At 46.7% G+C, this 24,783-nt stretch overlaps 1 protein-coding gene across 1 annotated transcript in view; it reads left to right on the forward strand.

The window, feature by feature from the left end:
• The first annotated feature begins 3,992 nt into the window (after positions 1 to 3,992).
• The window catches only part of ACSS1 (acyl-CoA synthetase short chain family member 1), a 64,896-nt gene continuing 44,105 nt past the window's right edge, over positions 3,993 to 24,783 (forward strand). The window contains exons 1-2 of the mRNA XM_077760158.1: positions 3,993 to 4,312; positions 14,000 to 14,096. Of these exons, the coding sequence (XP_077616284.1) occupies positions 4,021 to 4,312; positions 14,000 to 14,096 (389 nt within the window). The 5' untranslated portion in view covers positions 3,993 to 4,020. The remainder of the gene's footprint in view (positions 4,313 to 13,999; positions 14,097 to 24,783) is intronic.

Here is a 24,783-nt window from a genome sequence, read left to right on the forward strand (position 1 = left end):
CTCCCTACTTCTGCACCTGCCAATGTACAGCTTTCAGCTATAAGGGCTTGGCCTAGGGGCCTCTTGGGAACAAAACGTGACCAACACTTCCTGGATGGCCTGTTGCTCTCTCAGCACCATTGAGGCTTCACAGAAGCAGCCCTGTGGATATGGCAGGGGCAGATGGGTAGCGGTTCCACCTTGTTCCGGGAGACAGGCTTCCTGGAGGCAGCAGGGAGGGTGGCCTCAGGGGCCTCAAGGGCTGTGACACTCAAGAGGTCACCTCTTAGGTAATGGGCTGCAGGAAGTGCAATTCTGTACCACCTGAATTCTGAAATGTTTTATGTACACATAATCACTTCTCTATATCCAACCTGAAGGAAACAAGAACTATGTACTTCTTTATTTTAAAGCTGAGTCAATTCTATGTACTTTCCTCATTGTGAGGTTTCTTCCTCTGGAAGGCCCTATGGGCTCTCTTATGGCACCACAGCTGGGTTCCAAGAATGAGGGGCTGCAGCAGGGTCTTAGACCTGGGTCCATCAGAGAGGGGTGTTCCCTGAGTTCCAGCATCAAAGCAATCAACCAGCCTGCATTCAAGAGGTGGAGGACAGGCTCCTCCTCTTTTTTTTTTAAACATTTTTCTCCATCACTTAGGTTTTTGTTTTTATTTTATTTTTATTTTTTCTTTTATAGTTTATTGTCAAGTTGGTTTCCATATAACACTCAGTGCTCATCCCAACAAATGCCCTCCTTCATACCCATCACCCCTTATTCCCTCTCCCCCACCTCCACCAACCCTCAGTTTGCTCTCAGTTATTTAAGAGTTTCTTATGGTTTGCCTCCCTCCCTCTCCTTAACTATTTTCCCCTCCCCCTCCCCCCACAGTCCCCTGTTAAGTTTCTCCTGTTCCACATATGAGTGAAAACATATGGTATCTGTCCTTCTCTGCCTGACTTATTTCACTTAGTGTAACACTCTTGAGTTCCATCCACGTTGCTACAAATGGCCAGATTTTATTCTATCTCATTGCCACATAGTATTCCATTGTATATATAAACCACAACTTTTTTTAAAAAAATTTTTAATGTTTTTTATTTATTTCAAGGAGAGAGAGAAAGACAGCGTGAGCAGGAGAGGGTCAGAGAGAGAGGGAGTGACAGACCCTGAAACAGGCTCCAGGCTCTGAGCTGGCAGTCACCACAGAGCCCGACGCGGGGCTTGAACGCACGAACCGCAAGATCATGACCTAAGCGAAAGTCGGACGCTTAACCGACTAAGCCACCCAGGTGCCTTCTTGATCCAATCATCAGTTGATGGATATTTAGGCTCTTTCCATAATTTGGCTATTGTTGAAAGTACTGCTATGATCATTGAGGTACATGTGCCTCTATGCATCAGCACTCCTGTATTCCTTGGGTAAATTCCTAGCAGTATGACCTATTGCTGGGTCATAGGGGAGTTCTATTGTTAATTTTTTGAGGAACCGCCACACTGTTTTCCAAAGGGGCTGCACCAGTTTACATTCCCACCAACAGTGTAGGAGGGTGCCCATTTCTCCACATCCTCGCCAGCATCTACATTCTCCTGATTTGTTCATTTTAGCCACTAGTATCTCAGTGTGGTTTTGATTTGTATCTCCCTGATGATAAGGAGCACTGAGCATCGTTTCATGTGTCTGTTGGCCATCTGAATGTCCTCTTTGGAGAAGTGTCTGTTCATGTCTTCTGCCCATTTCTTCACTGAGTTATTTGTTTTTTGGGTGTGGAGTTTGGTGAGTTCCTTATAGATTTTGGATACTAGCCCTTTATCTGATATGTCATTTGCAACTATCTTTTCCCATCCAATCAGGTGCCTATTAGTTTTGTTAATTGTTTCCTTTGCCATGCAGAAGCTTTTTATCTTGATGAGGTCCCAGTAGTTCATTTTTGCTCTTGATTCTCTTGCCTTTGGAGATGTGTCAAGTAAGAAATTGCTGCGGTTGAGGTCAAGAAGGTTGTTTCCTGCTTTCTCCTCTAGGGTTTTGATGGTTTCTTGTCTCACATTCAGGTCCTTCATCCATTTTGAGTTTATTTTTGTGTATGGTGTAAAAAAGTGGTCTAGTTTCATTCTTCTGCATGTTGCTGTCCAGTTCTCCCAGCACCATTTGCTAAAGAGGCTGTCTTTTTTCCATTGGATATTCTTTCCTGCTTTGTGAAAGATTAATTGGCCATACATTTGTGGGTCCAATTCTGGGTTCTCTATTCTCTTCCATGGGTCTATGTGTCTGTTTTTGTGACAATACCATACTGTTTTGATGACTATAGCTTTGTAGTAGAGGCTAAAGTCTAGGATTGTGATCAGGCTCCTCCTCTTGATGGAGTGCACACCATCACTAATATAGAGGGGATGAAGTGTTGGTAGAGATCTTTGAGACCCCCTGCCACAGTTATAATCTTCACTTACAATTTTATATATTCTATTAAAATGAGGATCCAGGCCAAATGGTGAAGCAGATACTGAGGAAAGAACAGGGGTGCTGAAGGTTACTGCTGCTCCTCCACTGTTTATTTCTTTGGGCTCAGTTTCCTCATATGTTCCACCAGGTGGTTGGTAATTAACAGAAATTGATAGCCCTAGACAATTTTTAAGCTAAGTAAAAAATGCACCTGGCATAGAGCAAGGCACATGTCTAGTGCTAGTGCTAGCTATTGTCACTGATTTACTAGCCTTAAAATCCTTTATTCTCTGGCAGGAGGCAGACACACACACACACACACACACACACACACACACACACACACGGCCTGGGGCTGACTTCCAGTGGAAGCTCCTCTGAAAAACTCTCCTCTGCAGGGTATTTCCCTTTGCAGATCTTACAGCTAACAGCAAGTAATCTTTCCCAAACCCAAAGAACTCAACCAACCAGTTTTCCAAATTCCCTTTCCCTCTGTTTGCCTTTTTTAGTATGTGTTTACGTCTAGGGTGTTGAAATATTTAAGAATCTGGTTGAGGCAAGATTCTGTGAGTTTCCTTCTATCCTTCTTAGCTAGACTAGAACACAGCCTCCACTACTGCACTGCCTGTGTGCCCATTCCAGGCTAGACTTTTCAGATACTACTGCATTTAATCTTGACTGCAGCCCTGGGAAAGAGATGTTACTTCTGTTTTCAAGAAAAGGAAAATGAGGCAGAGAGGTTAAGAAACTTGCCCAAGGTCACAGAGCTAGAAAAGTCAACATGAACCCAGGCCACAGATGCTGGAGCAATGGGAGAAACCTTTATGTTTCCAAATCAGCCAAGGGTTGTAGAGTATTTGCTTCGCTGTTACACGTTCNTCAGACCAACCTCCTGGCCCAAGGACCACTAACCAGCCCATTTGGCCCTCGGGAGCCGCTTGTGAGTGCGTTTAGGGGTGGGGTACGGGCCAGTCTGGCGGGGTCACTGGCTCACTCTCAAGGGCGCACAAAGGGATTAATACTTTGACTTCAGCCTCGGAGATGAAACGACCTAACTTTGGTGGTCCTCGGATCCACCTGCGCGCTTCCCTCCACCAGCCGCTTACATTCCGCGCTGGCTCCTTCCCACTGCAGAAGGTTCCAGGCACCACGGCCCGGGAGCCTGCGTCCCCCGACGCACGTGTCGCTGTTTTGTTTTGTTTTGTTTTGTTTTGTTGTTTTATGGCGCATCCCTCGGATCCTGAAGACCAAAACATCCTGAACAAACTGAAACCAAAACATCCTGGCCTGACGCCCGGCGTCCGGACGGGAGCGCAGAACCAGGAGGAAAGGCCGTGGCAGAGCAGCCCCGCCACAGCCGCTTACCTCCCTGGGTCCACGTTTCCCAGCGCCTTTTCTTCCTCCGCAGACCCCTTCTCTAAGGAGAAGAAGGGGTGGGACCCGGGAAGGTCCGGGAGGGAGGCAGCTCCCTGCAGGACCCGGACCCTGAGGAATGGGTGGTGGCCAGAGGGCGGGGACGGGGCGGGGCCCGCGGAGACAAGAAGGCGCGCCCCAGGCTCGCACCATCGGATCTCGGCTCAGAGTGCTTTTGGGCGTCGGGCAAGATGGCTGCTCGCGGCCTGGGCCGCAGCCTGGGAAGATTCCTGTGCAGCCCCAGCTGGCGCTCGGGGAAGCCGGTGAGGCCGCTGCGCGGGGTGAGCGCCCCCGCCGCAGCCACCGCGCAGCTCGGCTCGTACCAGGCGCAGAGCGTACAGGCGGCCCGGGAACCGGCAGCTTTCTGGGGGCCGCTGGCGCGGGACACGCTCGTGTGGGACACCCCCTATCACACCGTCTGGGATTGTGACTTCAGCAGCGGCAAGATCGGCTGGTTCCTGGGAGGCCAGTTAAACGTGTCTGGTGAGTGGGCTGCGGGGGACCCAGGGCGCCCTCAGCTCACGCGTCCCGAGGGGACTTAACGGAACCTGGCGGGCCCGGCGGGTCAGGCCCCACGGGAGGCCCCTCTTCCCGTCTTCTGCTAGTCACACTCTCGACTGTGGCGCGTCGCCACCCCCGCCCCATCCCACCTGGCCAGGGAGGCTCCAGCGGCCACTGCCACTCCGCGCCTGGACACCACCTTCCCAGCTTCCGCACGTGCCTGCGGGGACACGGCCGGCCGTGAGCTCGAGTCGCCCAACGCCTGGCCTTGCCCCAGCGCGGCTGTTTTCGAAGTTTAACTACCAGGTTCCACTGCACTGCGGAGCGTGCGCCTGCGGAGCTGCGGGCGACCCCTGGGCCAGGCTGGGGTGTAGGGCGTGGGGCGCAGAGGTGTCGGTCAGGACTTCTCTGCTCCTAGCCCTGGGGGAGCCAAGAAACGAAAGATAAGCGTCTGACTTGTCACCGTCAGTTGCGGTGCCCAGCGACTGACTTGACTGGGGAGAAACTGCCCATGTAAACAAAGGTAGGAGTGGAAGGCATCTGGGTAGGAACAACAGTAGCCAACAGTAGGAATCAGTTATTTCCTTGATCCTGGGTCTGTGGGTGGGAAAGATGGAATGGGTGTCTCTTGACAGTTTCAGCTGCACCCAGAAGACCCACAACTTGCTTTAGACCAGGTTTAGACCAGGTTTAGACCAGGTGGTGATTGAGACCCCAGGAACCAGCTTCCTATCTGTGGAGATTGAATCCACTATAGTTTTGTTAAGATTTGGGATAAGGAAGTGGAGGCAGTAGCGGCCAGGCAGAGTAGGCCTGGGGTTGGTCTGCTGGGGCAGGCTGGGACTTGGAGGCAGGTGTGGTGGTTAGAGGGGCTGCCTGCTGTCTGGAAATATGGCGTTAGATGGGGTCTGGGAGGTGTTTAAAAAAAGAGCCTGCAAGTCTTCATGGCAAGGCTGTGCCTGGGCCTGAACTTGGAAGGTTGGATCTGGTGTCTGACCCAGCTCCACCAGGTACTGCTCAATTTTTCTACTCCTCAGAGCCTCAGTCTCCTCCTGTGTAAACTGGGGGTGCTAATGCCCACCTGCTACTCTGGTTGTCAGGACAGAGTGCCAGAAGGTATGGACCAGTCCAGCATTTATTGGTGATCAATAGTAGTAGTGATTTTAACTTATATTCTGAAGTGGCCATAAAATTATAGGTAGTGCCTGGCAGTTATTTTTCCAGCAAAGAAACTTAAGGGAACTTTGAGCCATATATATATTTTCTCATATTGTACATTACTTTGCTGGTTTAATCAAAAGGAGTCACTTACTAGATAAGTGTTTTCTCTAAAATTGAGTCAGCAGTAAGTGTCCTTGAACTAAGTGGGAAAAAAACCAAACCCTTAGGTTCGCAAAGTTGGTGGAATGTGACTTTTAAGGGGAGGAAAGTGATTTACAGAAGGAAGGCATTGAAAGTGCAGCTCCTTAAGGCTGCTTTTGGACATGAAAGGCTTGAGTCTGCTGTGAACATTCATGATTAGCTTGTGTGCACTTGCAGCCTCTCACTCTTTGATAAGACAGTGGGGATGGACCTCACAGGGCAGGTACTTAGGGCCTAGTGAACCTCAGTCAGTCAGGGCTGGGTGTGGTCAGCAAGCAGTTCTGCTGCCTGTTTTTCCTTCACTTATTTCTCCTTTATGGCTGCGAAGCCAGCAGCTGACCTTCAGGAAACTGTTGTGCAGGACACAGCCTTTTGCAGCTTCCTTCTTCCAGTGTATATGGCTACCCATTCATTTGTCAGGGATCTCTTTGTCCTTTGACAGTGTCTGTAGACTACAGAGGTGACAGTATGGAAGAGAACAAGGTCAGGCCACAGCTGCCCTGAGTACCACCTAGAAAGTTGTGGCCTGATCTGTGTGATAGTCAACACAATGATGGCTTGTTCCAAAGAACCATTGCTCTCAAAACTGCCATTGCCCCTCCAGGGGGATCTGTACTAGCAGTTCTCAAAGTGTGGTCCCCAGACCAGCAGCATCAGCATCACCTGGGAATTGTTTAGAAACAGAAGTTCTCAGACCCCATCCTAGACTGTCAGAATCAGAAACCCTGGGAGTGGGGCCCTGCCCTGCTTATTATTAAGCCCTCCAGGTGCTCCTGATGCACATTCAAGGTGGAGAACCACTGACCTATCAAACCCAAACCAGGGCAGATGAAGGCACTTCTGAAATGGGCAGGATTGGGATTAGCATCCTGGAGATGACTCTGCTGAACAAACAAAAATGGTATATGAGTGATGCAGTACAGTTTAGTGGTCCTGGGTGTGTCTAGAATCACACCTAGGTTTGATCCTTACTTTCCCCTTACTGTTCTTTGTGTGCATCTCCTCCTCTGTAAAATAAGTATAGTGTGTAATTGAACTCTATTCTAATTACTGTTGTTGCATATCCACCACCCCGTTTACTGGCATAAGGCAGCAACCATTTTATTACTCTCGCAGATTCTGTGGGTCAGGACTTTGGACAAGGCCTGTTGGGGATGACTTGTTTCTGCTCCTGAAGGCTCTCTGGGCTGTTGCATCTGCCTTGCTTCTCAGTTCCGGGTCTGGGGCCTGGGCTGGGATGACTACAGGCTGGGCTCAGTTGGAACTGTGGCCTAAAGCACCTACGTAGGGCTTGTTACAGCCTGTTGCTGGGCCTAGGGAATGCTGGTGACCAGCAATTTCAGAGACCAAAGCAGAGGCTGCTAGGCTTCTTCTGACCAGGAGTGAACAACCTGGGGATACCTGGGGCTGTGGTTAGCAGCAAGTGATAAGTGAGAGAACTGTACCCAGTCACTGGCTTTTGTTATTTATTAATGGATCATGAGGAAGCCTGTGACCTTGAACTTGGCCTTCAGCAGTGTTACTGGGAATGCTGTTTTCTCTGAACAAGACCACAGGAGTTTGTATCTGATCAGTCTTGGATAAGCAGGAAGCAGGCTTGGGAAGGCTTGCAGGTGGTCGACATGGCTCTCAAAGTCCATCCTGGGGCTCTGGGATAGCTAGATTGTTAGGTGGGGTCATGGTGTTAGAGGACCCCTGAGAAGAGCAGATAGAGTTCCCAGCCTTCAGTGACTTGCTTCTATTACATTTACATAAAAGTGCTTCTAAAGTTTCTATGGAAAGCTGAGATCTAAGAAGAATTCTAAAAAGGATTCTTTTAAAAATATTTTTAGTTTAATTCCTAAATAGTTAATATACAGTGTTATATTAGTTTCAAGTGTACACTATAGTGATTCAACAATTCTATACATTACTCAGTGCTCATTGTAGTAAGTGTACTCTTTAATCCCCATTGGCTATTTCACCCCTCTCCACACCGCCCCTCTGATATTTACAAATGACATAGCTGATAAAGGGTTAGTATCTAAAAAGGATTTTTACCAGTCTTTGAAATTTGGCCCTGTCTTTTGCAGGGCTCAGCAGATAAAAGTTTTTGCTCTGTGGCATATAAACTCAGGATGTCAGGAAGTTGCAAATGCAGAACTGGAGGGTAATGATGTGTGTTGCTTTCAAAACACACAACTAAATTCTGTTTTCTAAACACCAAATTCTGAATCAGATTTCTTTAAAAAAAATATGAGTTTTCTTACTTTTAAGCAAGGGTGTAGAAAAACTATTTTTAACCAGAGATTTCTGGATGCTTTTTGGAGCATGAATTGCAGCTGTGGAAGCCACTTGCTATACTTTTCTCCTCTTTACAATTCCACCTCCCCTAATTCAGAAGGCAGATGCACTGAGAATGGAAGATGCTGCACTTCTATGGTCCACTTTTCTCTCAATGGTTAAAGTAACTTTTCTAAAGTCTTTCCAGGAAGTCTAAATGAAACTGTAACCCCAGGTCTTAGGAGGAGTGCCCTCCTAAAGAGACTGAATTCTTCCCAGTTGTCAGACGCATGACTTACTTTAAATAGCAGATGCTTCTGGAAAGTTGGCAAATAAATTTATGACTGATGTAATCTCTTAAAATGTGCCAGGGAGATTTTCTATTTAAAGAAAACCCACTGTGAATCCCTTTGTGAATATTAACTACCTCATTTCTTTTGATTAAAATTGAATTTCTGTACGTGGGTTCACTTAGAGTTTTGGAGGGGGAGGGATGTACTTAAACATCTGACAAGAGTTCTTGAAAATTCCTATATAAGTGTGTGCTATCTTTACAATGGAAATGATAATCCTATTGTAATCTTTTTTTAAAAACACAACTCAAAACCCGTGAACCACCAGCAGGCATTTGCTTATCTGTTTGCAGAATTGTGTTAGGCCCCTAAGTAGATCTCTACTTAGGAAAACAGTGGAGCCTCATATCATCTTGTCCTCATGACACCAGTGTGAAGTGATTGGTCTTCCCATTGTACAGATGTGGAAATGAAGGCTCCAACTTATGTATAGTGATGAACAGTATGGAAAATCCCCCAATGCCACAGGGCATGCATTCTGCCTGGAGATGAACCAAAAATAAGTAAGCGAGCAAATCCACACTGGGATAACTTGCTTAAGATTTTTCTAGCTGCTAAGGGGAGAATTATGATAGCACCCCTCCCTATTACCCCATGATAAAGGAATCTTAGGCACATGGTCCCTGTCCTCAGGGACTTGTGACCCAGATGGGGAAGGATTTAGCAGAGTTAGCATTATGTTCCTGAATGGGGAACCACTGGGCAGGTAAGTAAGCATTAAATGGTGTAAGCCACAGAGTGACAGGGAGTGAGAGGTCACTGTGTGCTGGGGAATTGGAAAAGGTGGTGTTTGGCTGAGCCTTAAATCGACCTAGGTCCTTGCCCACTTGTTTTTGGAAATGGAATTTTCTTGTCCCACTGCCCAGTTCTTTTGGTAGAAGCTTGTTTTTAAATGTGCAGAAGTGGGGTGCCTGGGTGGCTTATTTGGTGTTTGATTCTTGATATTAACTCACATCATGATCGCAGAGGTGTGGGATCAAGCCCCTTGTTGGGCTCCACACTGAGTGTGGAGTCTGCTTAACATTCTCTTTCAGTTTCTCTGTTCCTCTCTCTCTGTGCCCCTCCCCCATCAATAAAAAAATTAATGTGAAGGAAGAATTTCCTTCCTTTCACCCCCACCCCCCTTCTTTCTTTTCCTCCCTGCAATGAAGACAATAGTGGGAACCATATATATGTGTTAAAAGCCAACACATACATGGCATTTTAGGACTACTGTCATCCAGACCCTGAGCTGTTCTTTGTGTACATGTTTGTGTCATCTGAGTGGGCAGCTGTGGAGGGTGCTTCTCTTGGGAACACAGCAGCACCATCTGACCCCATGCTGGAAACCCTCAAATGGCATCTAATTCCTATCCTCTCTCCGAATCAGGAGGCATTACTCCCACGATGGATTAGGAAAGTGAGATTTAAATTAGATAAGCAGAGCACTGTCTGTGGTTAGTGAATGGTTGGACAGGGTCCAGATTCCAGAGCATGGGTTTTCCCCATGACTCCAAGCTGCCATCCAGCAAGGGTTTGGCCAGATATCTTACAGAGAATTTTATTTTTTAAAATAATTTTTTAATGTTTATTTATTTTGGAGAGAGATGGGAGGGGAGGGGCAGAGAGAGGGAGACATAGAATCCAAACCAGGCTCCAGGCTCTGTGCTGTCAGCATAGAGTCTGATGCGGAGCTCGAACTCATGAACTGTGAGATCATGACCTGAGCTGAAGTTGGACACTTAACTGACTGAACCACCCGGGTGTCCCGAATCTTTAATTACTCCTGTCCTCAAAGGAAAAAGAAAGGTGCCCCTGTCCACCCCAATCTGGAATAGAAGTGTGTAGGTGTATGCATACACAGCCATCTGCTGGGGCAGGGTCCCGAACTGGCAGCGGCAGCAAGTGGGATCTTACTAGAGGTGAAGATGCTCATGCCCACCGGACCTGCTCATTCAGAGACTCAGGGTGAAGCCTCACCATCTCTGTGCTAACAAGCCCTCTGGGGATTCTGGAGGATTCAGAAGTGCTCATTTAGATTAGACAGAGACCTTGAGGGATAAAGCCACAGAGACAAGAGGTCTATTCTTTCTGTAGTCATGGAGCCCTTTAGACTCCAATGTTGCCCTCCAGCCTGAGAACTTGAATAGTCTGTCCATCATTCAGAGCTGTGGTCCTTCTTTACTCTGTGCTATGGGTTAGGCTGCAGAGGTACAAATATTTACAGGACATTGGGTCCCAGCCTACAGAGAGGCAGCAAGTATAAACATCTCAGGAAAAGTTAGAGGGAGGCATGAGGTCAACAGGGTGTTGAAGTGCTTTGTGAGAGTGGGAACATACAGGCCAGACCTGCAGGAGTGTGGGCACCAGGTGAAAGGCAGCAGTAGGGACAGTGCGACAGTGTCCCCCAGGCAAGGAAAAACATAGCAAAGGCCCTGAAGCAAGAAGGAGCTCACCAGACTCTACATGGCCAGTGGGGAGAGGTAGATCATGTACATCCTTGGCGGCTGCTAGTTGAACACTCCCTGTGTGCAGGGAAGGCACGTAGGGGACACTGCACCCAGGGCTCAATACTTACTTGCCTGGATTCCTGCCATCCATCAGCCCCAGGAAGATGAGGATACATGGCTGGTCTCACTGGCCATCCATCCACACGCTGGATTCCTAAAGTCCATCTTGTGGCAGGTGTTCCTTCTCTACTTTCTGCAGCTCTGCTTTTTTGCTTGGTGTAAACCAGGTACAGGATGTCCTCCTGGGGTCTGAGGCCATGAGGGTCTTGGCTCAAAGCTGGACCATCCCTAATGAGATAAGAATATCTGGTGCCCTGGCTGCTGTGGGAACAAGCAATGCCAGGAGATGAATCCTGGGTGAGGCGTCATGTGTGGTTTGTGGCCCTTTCCACTGCTTTCTGGCCGTGGCTTTGGACAGGTCACTGGACCACGCAGAACACCTGGTTTTCTAGGCACCTTAGCTGCCCACTTTTCAGGGTGACTCAAAGGGTCAGACTCAGAGTGGGAGAAGGTATTTTAGAGCAGGCATCTTGGTTTGGCATGCACACATTTCAGGGGATCGTCTATGGGGTAGGTTTGGGGTGAGGCTAAGAGTTTGCTCTTGTAACTAGCTCCCCTGTGATGCCTGGAATAGCCAGGGGCCAACGAGCATTCACGTGCACATGGGAGCAGCCCCCTCTTCCCACTGGACCACCCATCCCCACACAGTGCACAGCTATAACCATCTGCGGATTCTCAGCTGGGCACTTTCAGGCTTGTTGTGACCTGCCCAGGGTCACTTTATCTTGGTTCATCACTTAGGTCCTTCAGGGCCTGAAAACAGGGGTGGGGGGAGCATTGGGCTTGTGTTGGGGGATGGAGATGTAGGGATGTAGGAGGGAGGAAGGGCAAGGCCCTCCTGTGGGGCAGTCACTGCTTTAGTTCCTAGACTAGGGTGTGACCTCATCTGATGATTGTTCAAGAGAAGCCAGAAATCTGTGGTTTTAGTGTGAAAACTCTTGATTTCTAAATTTTGGACTGATTGAGACACACACACATACACACACACTGATGTCAGGTTTCTTGTGTAAACCCAGGTTTTGCCACCAACCTTTCTCAGTTTGACTTCTTTTTGTGTTTTCTTTCTGCTATTTTTTTCTTTTTTTAAAATGTTTATTTATTTTTGAGAGAGAGAGAGAGAGAGAAAGAGAGAGAGAGAGAGAGAGTGTGAATGGGGGAGGGGCAGAGAGAGAGGGAGACAGAATCTGAAACAGTCTAGGCTCTGTGCTCCCAGCACAGAGCCTGACATGGGGTTCGAACTCATGAACTGTGAGATTATGAACTGAGCTGAAGTTGGACACAACTGACTGAGCCACCCAGGTGCGCCTCTATCTGCTGTTTTTATGGCATTTCTTCTCTTTTGTTTTTCCAGTAACTTAAAAAAACTTTCCCGTAACAGTACTATCAGTAATTTTTCCAGATGACTTCTATCTTTGTTTATTAAATTTTCTGAAGTATAACTTGTACACCTGTTAGGAGCCAGAAAGTTCAATTTTATTTATTTATTTATTTATTTTTAAGAGAGAGAGAGAGAGAGAGAGAGAGATAGCATGCACAAATGTGGGTCCAAGGGAGGGGCAAATAGAGAGGGAGACAGAGAATTCCAAGCAAGGGAATTGATGTGGGGTTTGAACCTGTGAACTGTTGAGATCATGCCCTGAGCTGAAATAGAGTTAACTGACTGAGCCACCCAGGTGGCCCTGAAATTCTTTTATTATAAGAGTAAATGATTGATAAAATAACCCAAGAGGGGGAAGATGTAATTCACACACATATGCAGCTAAAGTATGCAAATATTTTCACATGGGTTCACTCTGTCAAGAGTTACAAGAATCACATAATCTTTTTTTTTTAATGTTTATTTATTTTTGAGAGAGAGAGAGACAGAGCACACGCAAGGAGGGGCAGAGAGAGAGGGAGACACAGAATCTGAAACAGGCTCCAGGCTCTGAGCTGTCAACACAGAGCCGGACACGGGGCTTAACCAACTGAGCCACCCAGGCGCCCCAAGAATCACATAATCCTTTATGGGCATGTGCTCTCATAACTTTCGTCAGAACAGTTAATAAATATCAAGAGATGTTTATTAAAGTCTCTGTAGCTCACTGCATGGTATTATCAGTTGATAACAGTACCTTGCATTCATATAATGGCACTACAACATTCAGTCTTTGTATTTGATTCCAATCATAGTTTTGTGAGTTACCCGTGGTAGATAATGTATCTCCCATTTATATGCGAGGATTTTGATTTGGAGAAGATAAGTAACTGCACTCAAAAGAAAAAAAAAGAAAAAATTTATATACCTGGACACTGGGGTGATCCTGAAGACCTAGTGGGCAGAGGGACTCCTGGCCCCAGAAGCTGTTTGTGGTTTTTGTTTCTCCTGCTGAAGGGGGAGTGAGTAATGAAAATCTGGCTGTGAGAGCTGATAGGAAAGGGTTCCTGCATGAACCAGACCTAAGCTCACCTTGAAATCAAGAGTAGTGAATAGGATGTTAGCAAACAAACCTGATCCTACTAATCTTTGGGCTTATAGTAAATCGTCAGAACTGACCTTCTGTTTTTGTGGGCAGTCATGTGATCTGAGCTTGGGTAACAGAGTGGGCGGGAAGGAGAGCCTTCCAGAAAATGAGCATGGCATTTCCCCATCATTTCATCACTTGGAGCAGAGGCTGGTTTGTAGGGCGCTGGCTGGACATCCGAGAAAGGATATGGACTCCAGAGCCTGCTGCATGAAGTGTGCACTGAACCCAGTGGCCTGTTGTGTTAAGCATTCTTTCCAGCATCTCAGGTTATAGTGCTAAGCCCCAGATGCATGTTAGAACTACCCAGGGAGCCTTGAAAACCATGGAACCAATTGGGTCAGGGTCCCTGGGGGTGGCCTGGGTGACACCCTTGTGTGGCCAGAGTTGGGCCCACAGGTATGAAGAGCCTGCTTCAGAGTATTAACAAGGTATCACCTGCACTTGTGAAATCCTATTTGTGTATTGTTAGTTTCATTTTGCAGGCTCTGACAAATCACCTTTCTTGAAAGGAGATAGAAAGAACACTTACTTTTGAGGATGGTAGGGTCCACCTCAGTGGAGAGTAGCCCAAGCCACAGCAAACCAGACCTTAAAGGCACCAAGTGTAACATCCATAAAACCTGTTTTTTTGTGCAGTTAATTGCTTGGATCAGCATGTTCAGAAGTCCCCAGAGAGCATCGCTTTGATCTGGGAGCGGGACGAACCTGGAACTGAAGTGAGGATCACCTACAGGTACTGTGTGTCCCAGTGCCCAGCAGGATCTTCTGGGCTTTTACTTCTCTCTCTGTCTGTGGTACACACCAGAACCAAATATGTCTGCTGGGCTGCTTATAGGAGCAAGATTGCCCAGCTTGGGGGAGGGCTGCCCTGTTCACCTTGGCAATACTTGGTGGCATTAGGTTCCCATAGAAAGAACTGGGTCTCCAGCAATTGTACCACTAGGTACTTATCCAAGGGATACAGGTATGCTGTTTTGAAGGGACACCTGCACCCCAATGTTCATATCAGCACTATCAACAATAGCCAAAGCATGGAAAGAGCTGAAATGTCCACTGATGGATGAATGGATAAAGAAGATGTGGTGTATATATATACACAATGGAGTATTACTCAGCAATCAAAAAAAAAAATGGAATCTTGCCATTTGCAATATGTGGATGGAACTAGAGAGTATTATGCTAAGCGAAATTAGTCAGAGAAAGACAAATAACATATGACTTCAGTCATATGAAGGCTTTAAGATACAAAACAGATGAACATAAAGGAAGGGAAGCAAAAATAATATAAAAATAGGGAGGGGGACAAATCATTAGGAACTCTTAAATATGGAGAGCAAACAGAGGGTTACTGAAGGGGTTGTGGGAGAGGGGATGGGCTAAATGGGTAAGGGGCATTAAGGAATCTACTCCTGAAATCATTGTTGTTCTGTATGCTAAATAATTTGGATGTACACTAAAAAATTAATTTAAAAAATGCACTGAAAAAAAAGAGAAAGAACTGGGTCTTTGGACACAAATATGACAAATGTTCAAGGCATGGGGAGGCTTTTTGCACAGTGCTGTGTGCTTCTGTCTGGTTCTGAGCAGGAGGTCATCTGAATATCAAGGGGCATGTTTCAGCTTTGGAAATGTTCTCTGGTCCCAGGAAAGTAAACATGAATGCAAGCTAAATAAAATATATGCTGAAATAAATAAATCTATTTAGCATCTTTCTCCCAGTGCTCTGAGAGCAGCCCCATAAATAAGATCAAGCCATTTCAATAGGGGTCTTCCTGACATTTGTATTCTTCAAGTCTTTAGATAAGTGCTCCACACATTCCATGTGTCAAGCACCTTTCTGGATGTTGTGTGCGTGTTGAGGGTTTGAAGTAACCCCCTGTCCAGGAACAGTAACCTGGCTTCCTAAAGCACTGACTCCTGCTGGAACTGCCTTGCTCAGGGATCTTTGTGGTCAGTCATTGCAGGGCATTGGTTTCCCCTTCCCAGGGGGTAATCCCGCCCCCTCTGCTTAAGCCTAAATTTATGTTTACAATGTTATCTCAGACCCACTGTGAATCTAAGTCATATGTCCTTTATCACCATCCACCCATCACCATCAAGTGATGATCACTCTCCTGGTGGGCAGCTTGTGGCTTTTCTCGTCCAATCACCCAACAAATTTCACCGAGTGCCACTGTATCTGTCAGGACAGGCTGGATTATGTTGTAGTAACAAACAATCCTCAAATCCATGGTAGCATGTGGCTGGGTGGTCACTTTAGACTGAATAGTCTGAGGAAGTGACACTTGAGCTGAGGTCTTGTTGCCAAGAAGGAGTAACCAAGATTGGAGGAAGAATTCCCAGGCCCACCCAAGACCTCGAATAAGCCCAGGTGTCCAGGGAATACCTGCAGCTGGCAAGGTAGGAGTGAGAGGGGGCATGGTAGGAGGAATGTTCAGGGAATCAGGGGGCCTGAGAGCAACAGTAACTCCCCTGCCACTTGGGTGACTTGGGGACCACTGGGAACCCCCAGGTTTCTGTTTGCTTCTCAGACTCAGGTTTTATCACAGACCAAATTCACCAAACCTGGTAAAAGTTTACTTAAGTTTTGGATGCAACAAGGTAATGTTTGTTAATCTGCTGCAGCTCCTGGTAGGCACCACCCTACTATCCCCTGACCTCAAAAACCCTCGGCTGTCTCAGCCTTTACCAGTGCCTGCATCGTTTGTTGACCTGTCTCCCCATCAGCCTGTACAGATAAACCTCTTGCCTCCGTGCAGCCCACCGGTCAGCAGCATTGACCCCTGGGAGCCTTGGGCCCCATGCTGACAACTGAGGCAGAACCCCAGGCCCCTATACACACTTGAGTTTGGGGAATACTGTTCTAACAAACAAACTGTCTTCACTGTTCATTACTATTATTGGCCCAACTTGATTTAAGCGTGATTTTTTAGTAAAAGATTAAGACTTTAGGGGTAGATGGGTTTACCAACTGGTTGCTGGAGATAAGCTGGCCCAGTGATGAACCATTTTCCTTTTATACCTGCCTCAGGTGTGCCTGGACCCCAGGGATACCTCCTTGGCCTGGACCACAGGGATACCACACCTAGTTAATGGTCAGCAGTGTTAAGTGATCCAAAAGCTGGGCTTAGTCTGGTCTGCTGAGATGTGTGGTTAAATGTAAGCCATGGGGGAATTTTCAGGACTGCAGCCAGTTTGTTTCAGTTCCATTGCACCAAAGCAGCCCCAGGCAAGGGATACACTTACGAGCACAGGCAAAGTATTTATTATTCTCTTTCTAAAAATAAGACTTATACTTAAATGGTTTTATAAACCTTAGCTGGGCTTAGTACCAGATAACTGCTTCTAGACGCTGTTTGAGTAAGAAGAGAAGTGTGTGTACAGGTTGTTTATAATCGCAGCTAGTTTTTGAGAGACATGGGTTAATTATTCTCCTGGTCATTTTAGGTTTTTGACATGAGATTTTCTTTNTTTATTTATTTATTTATTTATTTTTAAGAGAGAGAGAGAGAGAGAGAGAGAGATAGCATGCACAAATGTGGGTCCAAGGGAGGGGCAAATAGAGAGGGAGACAGAGAATTCCAAGCAAGGGAATTGATGTGGGGTTTGAACCTGTGAACTGTTGAGATCATGCCCTGAGCTGAAATAGAGTTAACTGACTGAGCCACCCAGGTGGCCCTGAAATTCTTTTATTATAAGAGTAAATGATTGATAAAATAACCCAAGAGGGGGAAGATGTAATTCACACACATATGCAGCTAAAGTATGCAAATATTTTCACATGGGTTCACTCTGTCAAGAGTTACAAGAATCACATAATCTTTTTTTTTTAATGTTTATTTATTTTTGAGAGAGAGAGAGACAGAGCACACGCAAGGAGGGGCAGAGAGAGAGGGAGACACAGAATCTGAAACAGGCTCCAGGCTCTGAGCTGTCAACACAGAGCCGGACACGGGGCTTAACCAACTGAGCCACCCAGGCGCCCCAAGAATCACATAATCCTTTATGGGCATGTGCTCTCATAACTTTCGTCAGAACAGTTAATAAATATCAAGAGATGTTTATTAAAGTCTCTGTAGCTCACTGCATGGTATTATCAGTTGATAACAGTACCTTGCATTCATATAATGGCACTACAACATTCAGTCTTTGTATTTGATTCCAATCATAGTTTTGTGAGTTACCCGTGGTAGATAATGTATCTCCCATTTATATGCGAGGATTTTGATTTGGAGAAGATAAGTAACTGCACTCAAAAGAAAAAAAAAGAAAAAATTTATATACCTGGACACTGGGGTGATCCTGAAGACCTAGTGGGCAGAGGGACTCCTGGCCCCAGAAGCTGTTTGTGGTTTTTGTTTCTCCTGCTGAAGGGGGAGTGAGTAATGAAAATCTGGCTGTGAGAGCTGATAGGAAAGGGTTCCTGCATGAACCAGACCTAAGCTCACCTTGAAATCAAGAGTAGTGAATAGGATGTTAGCAAACAAACCTGATCCTACTAATCTTTGGGCTTATAGTAAATCGTCAGAACTGACCTTCTGTTTTTGTGGGCAGTCATGTGATCTGAGCTTGGGTAACAGAGTGGGCGGGAAGGAGAGCCTTCCAGAAAATGAGCATGGCATTTCCCCATCATTTCATCACTTGGAGCAGAGGCTGGTTTGTAGGGCGCTGGCTGGACATCCGAGAAAGGATATGGACTCCAGAGCCTGCTGCATGAAGTGTGCACTGAACCCAGTGGCCTGTTGTGTTAAGCATTCTTTCCAGCATCTCAGGTTATAGTGCTAAGCCCCAGATGCATGTTAGAACTACCCAGGGAGCCTTGAAAACCATGGAACCAATTGGGTCAGGGTCCCTGGGGGTGGCCTGGGTGACACCCTTGTGTGGCCAGAGTTGGGCCCACAGGTATGAAGAGCCTGCTTCAGAGTATTAACAAGGTATCACCTGCACTTGTGAAATCCTATTTGTGTATTGTTAGTTTCATTTTGCAGGCTCTGACAAATCACCTTTCTTGAAAGGAGATAGAAAGAACACTTACTTTTGAGGATGGTAGGGTCCACCTCAGTGGAGAGTAGCCCAAGCCACAGCAAACCAGACCTTAAAGGCACCAAGTGTAACATCCATAAAACCTGTTTTTTTGTGCAGTTAATTGCTTGGATCAGCATGTTCAGAAGTCCCCAGAGAGCATCGCTTTGATCTGGGAGCGGGACGAACCTGGAACTGAAGTGAGGATCACCTACAGGTACTGTGTGTCCCAGTGCCCAGCAGGATCTTCTGGGCTTTTACTTCTCTCTCTGTCTGTGGTACACACCAGAACCAAATATGTCTGCTGGGCTGCTTATAGGAGCAAGATTGCCCAGCTTGGGGGAGGGCTGCCCTGTTCACCTTGGCAATACTTGGTGGCATTAGGTTCCCATAGAAAGAACTGGGTCTCCAGCAATTGTACCACTAGGTACTTATCCAAGGGATACAGGTATGCTGTTTTGAAGGGACACCTGCACCCCAATGTTCATATCAGCACTATCAACAATAGCCAAAGCATGGAAAGAGCTGAAATGTCCACTGATGGATGAATGGATAAAGAAGATGTGGTGTATATATATACACAATGGAGTATTACTCAGCAATCAAAAAAAAAAATGGAATCTTGCCATTTGCAATATGTGGATGGAACTAGAGAGTATTATGCTAAGCGAAATTAGTCAGAGAAAGACAAATAACATATGACTTCAGTCATATGAAGGCTTTAAGATACAAAACAGATGAACATAAAGGAAGGGAAGCAAAAATAATATAAAAATAGGGAGGGGGACAAATCATTAGGAACTCTTAAATATGGAGAGCAAACAGAGGGTTACTGAAGGGGTTGTGGGAGAGGGGATGGGCTAAATGGGTAAGGGGCATTAAGGAATCTACTCCTGAAATCATTGTTGTTCTGTATGCTAAATAATTTGGATGTACACTAAAAAATTAATTTAAAAAATGCACTGAAAAAAAAGAGAAAGAACTGGGTCTTTGGACACAAATATGACAAATGTTCAAGGCATGGGGAGGCTTTTTGCACAGTGCTGTGTGCTTCTGTCTGGTTCTGAGCAGGAGGTCATCTGAATATCAAGGGGCATGTTTCAGCTTTGGAAATGTTCTCTGGTCCCAGGAAAGTAAACATGAATGCAAGCTAAATAAAATATATGCTGAAATAAATAAATCTATTTAGCATCTTTCTCCCAGTGCTCTGAGAGCAGCCCCATAAATAAGATCAAGCCATTTCAATAGGGGTCTTCCTGACATTTGTATTCTTCAAGTCTTTAGATAAGTGCTCCACACATTCCATGTGTCAAGCACCTTTCTGGATGTTGTGTGCGTGTTGAGGGTTTGAAGTAACCCCCTGTCCAGGAACAGTAACCTGGCTTCCTAAAGCACTGACTCCTGCTGGAACTGCCTTGCTCAGGGATCTTTGTGGTCAGTCATTGCAGGGCATTGGTTTCCCCTTCCCAGGGGGTAATCCCGCCCCCTCTGCTTAAGCCTAAATTTATGTTTACAATGTTATCTCAGACCCACTGTGAATCTAAGTCATATGTCCTTTATCACCATCCACCCATCACCATCAAGTGATGATCACTCTCCTGGTGGGCAGCTTGTGGCTTTTCTCGTCCAATCACCCAACAAATTTCACCGAGTGCCACTGTATCTGTCAGGACAGGCTGGATTATGTTGTAGTAACAAACAATCCTCAAATCCATGGTAGCATGTGGCTGGGTGGTCACTTTAGACTGAATAGTCTGAGGAAGTGACACTTGAGCTGAGGTCTTGTTGCCAAGAAGGAGTAACCAAGATTGGAGGAAGAATTCCCAGGCCCACCCAAGACCTCGAATAAGCCCAGGTGTCCAGGGAATACCTGCAGCTGGCAAGGTAGGAGTGAGAGGGGGCATGGTAGGAGGAATGTTCAGGGAATCAGGGGGCCTGAGAGCAACAGTAACTCCCCTGCCACTTGGGTGACTTGGGGACCACTGGGAACCCCCAGGTTTCTGTTTGCTTCTCAGACTCAGGTTTTATCACAGACCAAATTCACCAAACCTGGTAAAAGTTTACTTAAGTTTTGGATGCAACAAGGTAATGTTTGTTAATCTGCTGCAGCTCCTGGTAGGCACCACCCTACTATCCCCTGACCTCAAAAACCCTCGGCTGTCTCAGCCTTTACCAGTGCCTGCATCGTTTGTTGACCTGTCTCCCCATCAGCCTGTACAGATAAACCTCTTGCCTCCGTGCAGCCCACCGGTCAGCAGCATTGACCCCTGGGAGCCTTGGGCCCCATGCTGACAACTGAGGCAGAACCCCAGGCCCCTATACACACTTGAGTTTGGGGAATACTGTTCTAACAAACAAACTGTCTTCACTGTTCATTACTATTATTGGCCCAACTTGATTTAAGCATGATTTTTTAGTAAAAGATTAAGACTTTAGGGGTAGATGGGTTTACCAACTGGTTGCTGGAGATAAGCTGGCCCAGTGATGAACCATTTTCCTTTTATACCTGCCTCAGGTGTGCCTGGACCCCAGGGATACCTCCTTGGCCTGGACCACAGGGATACCACACCTAGTTAATGGTCAGCAGTGTTAAGTGATCCAAAAGCTGGGCTTAGTCTGGTCTGCTGAGATGTGTGGTTAAATGTAAGCCATGGGGGAATTTTCAGGACTGCAGCCAGTTTGTTTCAGTTCCATTGCACCAAAGCAGCCCCAGGCAAGGGATACACTTACGAGCACAGGCAAAGTATTTATTATTCTCTTTCTAAAAATAAGACTTATACTTAAATGGTTTTATAAACCTTAGCTGGGCTTAGTACCAGATAACTGCTTCTAGACGCTGTTTGAGTAAGAAGAGAAGTGTGTGTACAGGTTGTTTATAATCGCAGCTAGTTTTTGAGAGACATGGGTTAATTATTCTCCTGGTCATTTTAGGTTTTTGACATGAGATTTTCTTTCTCCCTGCTCAGAGGAAAGCCATCTAGACATTGGTGCTGGATGTCCTGCCAGCATATAAACTGCCACTAAAATAAAGTACTTTCCTGCCCAGTGTCTCATGTGGTGGCAGCCAAAGTGGCTTTGTCAGTCTGAAGACCAATTTCCAGAGTTGGAGCCTGAGCTGTTTCAAGAAACTCTGTGAGGCTGGGGTTCTCAGAGGCTGGTGTGCTGGGGACCACACCCACCTTGTTTGGAAGTTGGGGGTGGCTGCTGCAAACTCTTCCCCTACCGTGACCTCAGACACAGAAGGTAGCAAGTCGGTGAGTCCAGGACTCACCCCTGGGACAAGCACCGTGGCCTTTGCTCTGGACGTAGAGGAATTTGCAATCTGCCATTCTAAAGCCATTTCCTGCTGGCTGGGTGAACTTGTGAAGCCCTATAATTTCCCATCTGTAGGATGGGGTACTTGTGATAACCAAAGTGATTCCACCTGTAAGCACGGGGACATAATAGAATGTGTTGGAGGTGAAAGTAGTACTTATTTTTTATTTTTACTTTTTTAACATTTATTTATTTTTGAGAGAGAGATATGAGTGCAAACAGGGAGGGGTAGAGAGAGAGGGAGACACAGAATCCAAAGCAGGCTCCAGGCTCTGAGCTGTTGGCATAGAGCCCACACAGGGCTCAAACCTACGAACTGCAAGATCATGACCTGAGACAAAGTTGGACGCTTAACCAACTGAGCCATCCAGGTGCCCCGAAAGTAGTACGTATTAAATAAACATGTTGATGATTATGGTAGCTGCTACTGTTCATCAAGTACTTTCTGAGCTCCAGAAATGTTTTAAGCATTGTACCTAAGTTATTTTATTTAAATACCACAGCCTGATTACATAGGAATTATTATTGTTCTTATTGTTATTTCCAACATTTTGTTATGGAAAATTTCATAATTTGACAATTTTCAAGTAGCGCACCTACTGTCTACCTACCATGTAAATTCTACCCTTAACATTTTACGATGCTTGTTTTTATCACATGTGATTTGTATATCCATCCCTCCATGGGTCAGTGCATCTTATTTTTGGATACATTTCATAGTAAGTTGAAGACATTAACACATATTCCCTGAGTAATTTGACGACGTAACATCAACTACAGTTATTTGTGTATTTATCTTCTCTCTTTTGACATGAAATTTACATACAACAAGATGCACACATGTGCGTTTGCTGAGTTTTATTAGTGTGTATACCTGTGTAACCCAAACCCCTATGAGATACATAACAATGACCACTGTCCCAGAGGGTTCCCGTGCCCCTTCTCAGTCACCATCCCTACCCTCCTGAAGCAACCACTGTTCTGATCTTTTTCCCAAATAGGTTGTCAAAGCTTTATCTTCCAGATAAGGAGGGGACTCAGAGAGAAGAATTGATCTGTCCAGGGGCAGAGAGTGGTGGGGTCATGTCCCCAGCTGGCACTATCACCTGCTGCAGCCATTATCAGCAGCCCCACTGGGGCCCAATGATGGAATCTGTCAAACAGGCCTATGCAGGGCCTCTGCCCGGGGTTTAGCTCATAGGGAATGGTCACTGACATGTCTCATTCCTCAGGAGTCCAGAGTCTCTCCCTCCTGTGACTGCTAACTTTTTGTGAGGAGGCGTGTTCCTGGAGAATCATTGTAGAACTTGTAGTGGGCACAAGTGACACCTCTATTCTGCTCACCAGAATCTCCACTATTCATCACATGTCTGGGCAGATACACACGTGGTGCACTCACACATATGCATTTTGAGTGTGCTTATTCTCCAGGTACTTTTCTACAACTTACTTTCTCTTTGTGTTTGGGATCTGTCCTGGAATGTTCTCTTGGGTTGCACATAGGGTCCTGCCACCTGTTCTGGGAGCTGTGCCCTGTGTTGCCCGTACATGGACTCTGCTATTCCTAACCCTGGCACATATTTGTAATCTCACCTCCCTCGGGTAAGGAAGGCCTGACAGGATGGGCTTCAGGAATCCTGGGGAGGCCCTGTGTCCTCGCCTGCCCCATCAGTTCCTTCCCTCTGTGACACCAGCTGGCACTGGCTCCAAGGAGCACCCTGTTGGATGGATCAGGAAGCTGCAGGAATGTAGTCAGCAGTGCAGGTGGGCCCTGGGCTGGCAATGGGGCTGTGGGAGGAGAGATAATCAGCATGGTTCTGTTGAGCTCCCTCCTTCAGAGATATGGCACTTTTTCCCACTGGGAAGTGAAGGGGCAGGAATACTTTGCTTGGCAGGGATCAGCCTGGGACAGCCTGCACGCATCTTCCAGGAAAGAGGGCAGACTGTGACCTTAGGCTGGAGCCGAGGCCAGAGGGCTGCCCTAGCCCAACTTCCAGCCTACCTTTACCCAGAGAAGAGTGTTCAGAGCCAGCTGGAGGAAGCTGTTCTATCCTAATGAACCAGCAGACTTCAGACCCTGGGCCCCTCCTGCATCACCTGAGGCCAGGCATGGGGGGCTTAAGGTCTCTGGGGGCAGAGACTGCAGAGGCCAGCTGGGGCATGGATAAGTCAGGTGGCTCTTTGAGGCTGTGCAGCCAGATAGCACCCTAGGCACTGCACCTTTTGATTGTCCGTGTGTCCTTTTCTAGCATAGTTCCTTTTTAGAAGATTGTCCTTCACCTCTAGTGCAAATGGACAGATTCTAGAGGCCCTTGGGGATGGGGATGTGGAACACAGATCCCTGTCCTCAGGAAGTTGGTGGTGAGATATGAGGCTTCAAGATCACTGTCTGCCTGGATCTTGGAGGTCTGGGTTAGGGATTTCTAAAGCTGGGGATGGGCGAGGGCATAGAGTGGAGCAAGCTGAGGTCCTGTGCTGGTGTCACCCCATGGGTGGGGTGTATGTGGGTGCCCTGAAACATAGGTGACAGCAGGCTGTGGGTGTCTTAGAGTATTTCCAAGGCTCAGTTCATCTTTTGTCTGAGTTCTGCAAAAAGAGGTCTGAACTTGAACTCGAGCCCAGAGCTTAAGAATTTTAGCCCTGGCCAGCTCTGTGACCTTGAGGCCTGTCACTCTGGGCCTCAGTGTCCCCAGATGTAAAATGAGGGACCAGATGAGACCTATGCTATTCCAGCACCAGCAGGCGTGGCTCAGTGTGGTAGTCACGATCACAGTTAATAGAGCTAGACATCCACAGGCTGCACCAAAAAGAGCAGGTATTGTATTGGGTGTGCCCACAATGTGAACTGAGTTTAGTTTTCACTGTGGGTCAAGGCCCTGGAGGGGGTGATTTCTGTGGCTGTTATATCTTCTTACTGAAACAGAGGAGTGAAAGGGGTGTCAGGCCTCCTTCTACCCTGCCTACCTCAGAACCCCTGGATGGGCATCGAGGGGATGGACAGCTTTCTTCCTGGACTTGGTGGGGAGACACTGGGTGTTATTGAGACTCTACACAGCCTTGTGCCTAATGTGGAGGGCCCACAG

The sequence above is a fragment of the Crocuta crocuta genome, unplaced genomic scaffold (genome assembly GCF_008692635.1).
Source record: "Crocuta crocuta isolate KB4526 unplaced genomic scaffold, BGI_CrCroc_1.0 scaffold23, whole genome shotgun sequence".
Classification (NCBI taxonomy): domain Eukaryota; kingdom Metazoa; phylum Chordata; class Mammalia; order Carnivora; family Hyaenidae; genus Crocuta; species Crocuta crocuta.